The sequence below is a fragment of the Perna viridis genome, chromosome 10, assembly GCF_037379345.1.
Source record: "Perna viridis isolate PV_CMFRI_1.1 ecotype Kerala chromosome 10, ASM3737934v1, whole genome shotgun sequence".
NCBI lineage: Eukaryota > Metazoa > Mollusca > Bivalvia > Mytilida > Mytilidae > Perna > Perna viridis.
In genome coordinates, this window is record NC_142454.1 from 983,272 (window position 1) to 991,777 (window position 8,506).

General features: G+C 34.3%; 2 protein-coding genes across 5 annotated transcripts; one reads left to right on the forward strand and one right to left on the reverse strand.

Moving 5' to 3' along the window:
* Positions 1-805: 805 nt before the first annotated feature.
* LOC148604071 (uncharacterized) lies at positions 806-6,023 on the reverse strand. Of its 3 annotated transcripts, none has more exons than XM_088550071.1 (3): positions 6,001-6,023; positions 3,060-3,540; positions 806-2,097 (listed from the first exon to the last, which is right to left on the reverse strand). In XM_088550071.1, the coding sequence occupies exons 2-3, from the start codon at positions 3,518-3,520 to the stop codon at positions 1,419-1,421; spliced, it is 1,140 nt and encodes a 379-aa protein (XP_088406197.1). In that variant the 5' UTR covers positions 3,521-3,540; positions 6,001-6,023; the 3' UTR covers positions 806-1,418. The 3 variants fall into 3 exon arrangements, with proteins under 3 accessions (XP_088406197.1, XP_088406195.1, XP_088406196.1); XM_088550069.1 differs by lacking the exon at positions 6,001-6,023 and adding an exon at positions 4,062-4,218; XM_088550070.1 differs by lacking the exon at positions 6,001-6,023 and adding an exon at positions 4,039-4,081.
* Positions 3,656-8,275, forward strand: LOC148604072 (uncharacterized). Of its 2 annotated transcripts, none has more exons than XM_088550067.1 (3): positions 3,656-3,793; positions 6,572-7,033; positions 7,246-8,275. In XM_088550067.1, the coding sequence occupies exons 2-3, from the start codon at positions 6,576-6,578 to the stop codon at positions 7,925-7,927; spliced, it is 1,140 nt and encodes a 379-aa protein (XP_088406193.1). In that variant the 5' UTR covers positions 3,656-3,793; positions 6,572-6,575; the 3' UTR covers positions 7,928-8,275. The 2 variants fall into 2 exon arrangements, with proteins under 2 accessions (XP_088406193.1, XP_088406192.1); XM_088550066.1 differs by lacking the exon at positions 3,656-3,793 and adding an exon at positions 6,027-6,166.
* The last annotated feature ends 231 nt before the right edge of the window (positions 8,276-8,506 follow it).

Below are 8,506 nucleotides of genomic sequence, written 5' to 3' on the forward strand. Positions count from 1 at the left end.
CACAAGGGTCAGAGGACGAAGGTTCCTCGTTGTATTAGCACACAAATTCCACTTAAACACAGTTAACGGCATTGCTTTTGCTGTTAATGCACCGACTTGATATAAAACATAGTTCAGCCTACGTTTGTATATTACAACTCTTACGTAATGTCACAGATTTCCGAAACTACAATGGTGTATCCATATGTCCTGAATACCCTTCGTCTACCCCGTACCCGAACCTAGGGTTTGCTCATCATCATTTACTTTTGTTTATATGTACGTTCTATTTTGTTTATGTCATGTTCTTTGTTGTATGTCTATTTTCTTTATAGTCAAAGTCAAAGTAATATATTTTATTCGGATAACCAAAACTGTATATTTGGTGTCTTCCTCCACATCAACATGATATTATATTCACTAAACAAAACAATGTATCATATTAAAGTTTTACAAACAAATTACTGAACTATGTAGAAATAACTGAACAAATATGTCTTACATTTTGTATAGAAATCGTGTGCATTAATTGAGACATGAAATCATTTGAGTATTTGTAAAAGGTGCAGTCCATTGCAAGAAAATTTATATATTTTCGTTATTTCTGGAATTTGTTCCTTTTTTTTATCACCGTTCGAATCCTGGTTTTCTGGATTCCCCATGTACACGTACATCTACATTTTGTATCACTGTATGATTTTGGTTGAAATTTTTACTAGAGTTATCGATCTTCCACCATTCGATCGTAATTATATATTAAATATAAAAAAAAATATGTGTCAAAATTTGCTGGTGATAAATTTGAGGGGCTTATTACTATTGAAAATGTTGAAACCCTATATCATTTATTTCGTGTAATAAACAGATTGACATTTACTTGAGTCTCACGCATTCAACATTTCAAAATTTATTGACACAGAGTTATTGATGACACTTCAACAATAGTAACAGAGTTGAAATTGTAAGATATTGTCATTGTGTACCTTCTGTGTTAAAATTACACCACGTTTAATTGGATTCTGATTTTGATATTCTGTACCTTCCTTTCTGTTTAGCTTTATTAAATCTACTGTGTCATTGCATTGTTCCTTTATATCTTCGGTACTTGGAACAGTAAGCACTCTATATAATAAGGTCATATACTAATTAAGCAAGATACACCAATACAAGGAAGTATGTATCGACAATATTAAAATATTGTAAAACAGAGAAAGTAAATGACAAAGTAAAATTAATAACGTGGCTTAGGAATATCAACAGGATATGCCTGTTATATAAATGAAATTGGGAATTTATGAAAGGATAATAAACGAAAACAGTTACCTTGATTACTCTTTACTTAACATTTTTGCTCAATTTTATAAAAAATATAGTAGGGGTAAGGTGTCCCACCGGACCTAACGTGTTCACCCAGAGGTCAAATATAAACTTGAAGCGTACTAGTTTTCTTCCCCAGATTTTCGTAGTTGCCATGACAACAAATATGACTTTGATGCATCATCATATGTACATCGTATACTAGACTTATCCCCCGTGCGTATAGCGTTAACAAATGCTACCAGCTCGTTATGATAACAATCATTTCTATCAAAGATGTATTCAACTTCTTCATTGGGATTGCTCGACTTATAATGACGCACACGAAGAATACTGACATCATCAACAGGTTTGGTCATCACAAGCTGTAATCCATCGCACTGAATTTCTATGGAAATATCATGCTTATTTCCTGGAATGGCATGAGTATGTAAGATTGACCCTAATGCACCGTTAGAAAACTTGAAATGACTCATGGTCACTCTTGGGAATTTCTGTTGCGAGGGAATATCATTCTCGCCATCATGCGAGAAGTATGACAATTTTCCTGCACCGGAAGAATCGTCGTCTCTTAGTACTATGGTGCTGATTGATCGATGGTCGACATCACCGACTATATATCGAGCTAAATCGATGACGTGTGTTGCTTGGTATATCATTGGCCCACCACTATACATAAGGTCATACAAGAGTTTGTTTCCACCCAAAGTGTAGGCATAGGAGAATTTAGCATTGTAAGCCATTATTTTATGTCCATGTGATTCAATAATCTGTTTCATTTTATCCACTGCTGCGTGATACCTGAAATATACAGATTAGTCTTTTGGTTTTTTAAGGGGACTTTTGAATTTTTCTAGGATATAAAGAGCAACACATCGAAGGACGGAAATTGAACTATCCGTCCAGGGCATTTCTACCATCCTCGTGTTTGATTCCTTAATCTGTAAAGTAAAGTAATTCCTGTCTTGCAATCAAAAGGTCAGTTACTGACACCTGTGTCAAAAAGGATATTTTATTGTATAAATGGGTGCATGATTTATCTTGGAGATTATTGTCCTTTTGGTATTGATAAAAGATGATAACATATACTATTCAGTGACTAACAATAAACCTAAAATTGTAAGCGCAACTTTTGTATTAGGATTTCTGAATGATGAATTTAAACTGAGCCCTATGTAATTTTTTTACCAAAAATTATCACTTAATTTTCCATTTTAATTTAACAAAATGCAAAGTAAGCAAAATTTCCTTTATAAATTATTACAGTTAGGTTCGATTTTCTCTAAACTTCTTAATAAAACTGAAGTGACTTTATTTCGTAATCGTGTGGCAAAATTCCAGATCTTTTCTCTTTTTTTAATCGAAGCTCCAATTTAAAAATATGTAAATTGTTAATAGGTTTTGTACAGCTGTTGGAGTAGGTATCCTTTGTCATAGATCTAATACATCAAAACAATTTAGCAATTTTACATAATCTTCAAGTTGAAAAATGCATATTTGCACAATTAGCATTAAAGATAAAAGAGGGGGTCACACCTTCGGTCTACAGCGTGACTGCAGACTGAAGTACTACTGAAATGATAATGTATGCATATTACGCCAATACATACCAAAGTGTTTGTAAACAACACATTCATTCGAGTACTCGACATTTTGTAAACAGCTTAAGACATGTATTATATGTGACATTTTGTAAACAACCAAGAACTTCCATAATAAACATGTATACAGTGTAGTTTTATCCAAGGGATGGAACAATTTACCTGAACATGTAGCCGACAGATACAACCACATTGGTTTCTTTTATAGCATTTTTCATTTCTGTTGCATACATTTCAAATTCTTCTGGTGGGATAACTGACAACGGTTTCTCCACGAACGTGTGAATACCAGCCTTAACGAACTGTAACTCCATATCATGATTGTTGAGGAGACATCCACGGTATGCTGGAGGTGAACCTATAAACACAGCATCAGGCTTTAACTCTAGCAATTGTCTGAAATTGGCAAACACTCTACAGTTTTTATACAAACTCCTCACTTCATCATTTGCCAGTTTTTCCTCCAATACTTTTTGAGCGAGATCTGTTTTTGGATCTACGATAGCGACTACATCTATCCCTCCAATTTTCTCAAGCCGTGTAGCGTGTGCCCAGGGTTTATTTTTACCAAAATGGATACCACCTGCCCCTACAAAACCGATCTTCAAAGTGTTCTCACTCATGTCAGCTGAGTTAGACACATCTGTAAATAAGACAGTCACAATAGAAACATCTGTATATAGGACAGTTACGATAGATACACCTGTTAATAAGACAGTCACATTAGATACATCTGTAAATAAGACAATCACGATGGATATCTGTAAATAAAAGTTGTAACAGATACATATGTAAATAAGACTGTCACAATAGAAATAAGTTTATCTACAACTACATATTGTATATGTAGCAAGCTGTGTTAGACGTTTGCTCGCGGATTATGTTCTTGAACAAAGGTAAAAAAAAAAAAAAAAAAAAAAATGACGAATTTCGTTTGTCTCGTTTACAGGGACATGTTTCCACTATCAAATATGCAGCCCGACTATTATACTAGTAGAGCTGCATATTAGATAGTGAGAGAAAGCCCCGTGTCTCATTTTATGGCACATCGATGCATGAATAGACACACGGGCCAATTAGAAGTTTTTGTGTGTATGCGTGTGTTTTGTCTCGAGTCAAAATATTTCATAAGCTTACAGACCTGAGTAAAACAATAAACGTTACCTGTGTAAGGAATTATTGACTAACACTTATGCATGTACTTGTATGAGTAAATTATGTGTATACACGTAGTAAGATAATAAGGATAACGTATGGGCCCGCATGTAAACTTCAACAATCGACGTCAAAATGTATGAATCGCCTAAAACTTTACGATATCAAACTGAAATGCAATTTTGTGTCCTTATTTTAAATACGGCACCTGTCATTTTTATCATGTAGGGCGGGGTTGCGATGACGGATTCGCGGAATTCTATTTATATTTTAGCAGGAAACGAAGTCGACTTTTTATTTGAAAATCTGCCTCGATAAGTAATGGGGAAAATACAGTATCATTCTTTTTATTTTTTTTTAATGGATGAGGAAATTGATTTCTCCAAACTTTGTAAAATTTATTCCTTTTTTAAAGATCCAGACCCCCACTAAACGTCAACTCTTGATGTCTTGGTACACTTGTGGTTCTTTGATACTTTTAAACAGTCTTGTACATCTCCAGAAATAGGGTTGGAGGAAGCGGGCATAGGGCAATAACCCGAAAAATATGTAAAAGTTTTAAGAATCAATGCATAACTGTAAGTTTCTTAATATTCACTTGGAAGTTCAATTTTTTTTTAATCCGGAGTTATCTCTCTTTGACTGTGTCACTGAAGTATTGACATTCCGGATTAACAGTCTCCACACGTTAAAACTCCATTGAAGTTCTGTAAAGAAGGGTATTAACCATGAAGCTGTATAACATATATCTCTTTTCAAATTCTTGTAAAAGGTGAACTAATACATTTAACAATATGGGATAAAAATCTCACTGATGCCAAAAAAGATTTATAATTGAAAGTTGGTTGAAAGGAACTTTCCCATCTACGTTAATATAATAGTTGCTAAGGCTGCTTGAATAAGTGACAGGGTATACTAAAAACACATTTGAATCCAGCTTTTGAAATTCTTTTGTATCATAAGTTCATATTAGAAATCTTATAGAAAGGGTTAAATGGTTTATTTAAAACTTCTAAAAGTGAATTCAAATATCTCCTTTTAATTCCTCTTTATCATTAATTTATCGAAGCTTAAGCATACACACATTTTTGAATCAAGATAAATATTTTAACGTCTTTTCATTCTCACTCTGTATGTAAAAGACACGATTTTCTTATGAATATTATTAAAAAGGGTATTATTATACCATAGAACTTGAATTAGAACAATTTAGCATTAGGTGTAATTATTATAGAAAATGTTATAATTGACAAAGACACTTTGCCAAAAAAAGGGCATTTCTGATTTGCTGATCTTGACATAACTTTTTTGGTAATTAAGATTTCCTTTCATGTTAACCAATGTAGTTTTTGAGACGACGACATAAAGTTTAAAAAGGACAAATACATTGAATAAGACAGCAAAATGTCGCATTCGTACGTAAGGCTCACTAGTATTTGGACTAGTTTTTCACTACATATTTGAATTTAATGGCATTAAATTACTGGCATTTTCATAACGAATATTTTACATTGTACTTAAAATGTAGACATACATGTATATTGCTGTTCAAAATCCTTATATAATATATAACTGCTCTATTTTCACCTATACGGATTAATTGAGGACTTGGTGGAATCGATAGTCTTTTTTTTCTGGTTTAGTTCGTTTTCGCCATTTTAGCAGCAAAAACAGATAATTAGACTTGCTGTATACATCTAGTTATTTATAACCTTCTGTCAAAGCTTCCATAACGAATAGATGTCGTTGTCCAGTACTTGACTAGCTTTATTTTAACTACAAACAGCTCTGCTAGCTTCCTTCACGTTTATCCATAGGCACCCCTATTTCACGTAACTCACACAAACCAACCTATAACACTTTCATAAGTATTATAGAGATATACATGTAAAACTTCGTCAATTCTATTTACCCTCATGACTAAGCTACTAAAGGTAAAAACAAGTACCTTATATTGTGTATCAATGTGTACACAGGATCTTCATATTCAGACAACCTATTATGAAATAGTGTTATCTCGTTCTTACTGATACTACGTACAGTCAAATTCTCATGTTCCTAAGTTTTAACTATTGTACAGAATGATTGCTACCCTAGGTCTGGAATTTTGAAAGGTAAAACAACTTAAGATAATTTTTTCATAATTGTTAGCAAATTAGCAAAATCAGTTTTTGATCCACGTTGTTTTAAGTTGACATAAAGCTAAGTGCACTGATAACGCAAGAATTTTGATGGTTTTATAAACGCAAATAGATGTTCACGCACTAACTTTTAACCGACGAGTGTTTCTTAAATAACTCTCTGAATAAATTTTGATGTCAAAACATCTCAAACACGAACCTTTGAGCCAGTAAATACAAGTGTACAATTTGAATTTCAAACAATTAAAAGAGAATTGTTTTTGTCTTAAAGTGGTGTAAAATGACATTATTTGAAATAAGAAAGTTACAGAAAACTTAACACGGAACCTTCAAATGAATTTTTTTCTTGAAAGCAGTTAAATCATGGTATAATTTTAGGGGTATGCAGTCAAATTCAATGAAAATAGGCTTTATTGGAGCGGGGGCAATCCACTTTGGCAGAGGAGATTTGCCGTGGGCCCATGCTTCACGACTTGAGAAAATCGGCGGTATTGAAGTCCTAGCCATAGTAGACCCAGATACAAAACTTGCAGAAAGCCACCTCAAGAATAAGCTAGCGTCAGAAGACACAGCCAAGTTTTATAGGAACTGTAAAGTCTTGGCACACCATAAAGACCTAATAGTTTTAAAACCTGATGCAGTTTTTATCGGTATTCCACCAGTCTACCGTGGTTCTATGGACAGTGATATTGAACTTCAATTTGTCAAGTCTGGGATCCATGTTTTTGTTGAGAAACCATTATCTGTTGTTCCACCTGAAAAGTTTGAGGAATATATGAACGCCATCAAGTCTGCAAGCGCAGAGAATAATGTGATCGTATCAGTCGGATACATGTTCAGGTAAAGACCTTCGCTAAGTAGAGAATACCATATTATATGGGTTTATGCACAAGTTGCTTCCATAGGGCATACCAATGCTTATCTAGTTAATAATGTCAGTAGATATACGACATTACGAATAAAAGATATCTTAATTATAGATTTTGTTGGCGTTCGTGTGATTACACCATCTTTTGGATTTACTAGAATTTTTGTAATCTTTATTTTGATAGGTACCACGATGCAGTGGCGAAAATGAATGAGGTTATTAAACAGCATGGCAAAAAAATCATGGCCTTCAATGCTCGGTACTATTACGCATACTCCGACGGAGTAAACAAATACTGGTATGATCAAGATAAAAGTGGTGGTCCAATAGTGGAACAAGCTACACACCTGTGTGATCTTGCAAGGTATATCGTCGGCGACGTCATTCTCGACACAGTACACACCATCATGCTTCGTGACGATGATCCATCAGGTGCCGGTCATTTAGCTAACATACCAAGACACATCGAGGAAGATATTCCAGAGGACCGCCGCCTGCCAAGGGTAACCCTCAGTCACTGGAGATTCACCAATGGTGGAGTTGGCACCCTGATGCACTCCATAGCTCTTCCCGGGGGTAGGTACGAGGCGACCGTTGACGTCCAGCTCGATGGCATGCAGTTATCACTTATACGTCCGTACGAAGATTCATGTATATTACGTGTACGGGACATCAACTCTGACGATCCGAATAAAGACATAGACTATTCCTTTAAAGGGAACGATCCATATTATAATGAACTATCGGTATTTCTCAAGGCTGTCATGAGTGGTGACAAGTCTGGAGTAAGAAGTTCATACGAAGATGCTTCCAGGACGTATCTCTTTACCTGGAGAATTAGAAACACAGGAGAAGATAATAAATGAAAATATAATGTAAACAAACATGAGATACGCTTGTGTACGAAAACTCTACAGTAATCAGATTACCTAACGAGAAATAAGCTATGAACAGTTTCTTTGCCTTTTGCGTGGAATTCAGTTTTTTTATGATACATCTATATCATTTAATTGCGGTTTTGTGACCCCCCCTTCCCATTTACTAACATGCAATGGTCAACAAGTGTCTGTTTCGTATAGTTTTAGAAAATACGAAATCATGCTTCTCAACTAAGATTTTTAGATATATGGTTTGGGTTATGGCAATATCAGTTGATATAACTATTTTCCGACTTAAGATTTGTATTAAAACATCTCTTCTTTTTTTCTGCTCAATTTGATCTTTTCACATCTATTAACACTTCTTTAATATAAAAAAATCCCCTGTTAAGTATGTGCGTGTACAAAGTCATTAAAAACTGCACTTTTTGCAGGAGTTAAATTGCACTCATATTGCAATATACATATTAGTTTATGTACAAGTCTTTGAAAGAATTAGGCAAAGTTGGAAGATATGAAATATGTATTCAAAAACCCTCAGTCTGGCAATATGATTTCACTCAAAGA

Excerpts from the sequence above, each read along its gene's own strand:
- LOC148604071 (XM_088550071.1), bottom strand. The coding sequence starts at position 3,520 with ATGAGTGAGAACACTTTGAAGATCGGTTTTGTAGGGGCAGGTGGTATC. Across the intron at positions 2,098-3,059 it reads TCTGTCGGCTACATGTTCAG|GTATCACGCAGCAGTGGATA; the intron begins GTAAATTGTTCC and ends TGTATATTTCAG.
- LOC148604072 (XM_088550067.1), top strand. The coding sequence starts at position 6,576 with ATGCAGTCAAATTCAATGAAAATAGGCTTTATTGGAGCGGGGGCAATC. Across the intron at positions 7,034-7,245 it reads TCAGTCGGATACATGTTCAG|GTACCACGATGCAGTGGCGA; the intron begins GTAAAGACCTTC and ends TTATTTTGATAG.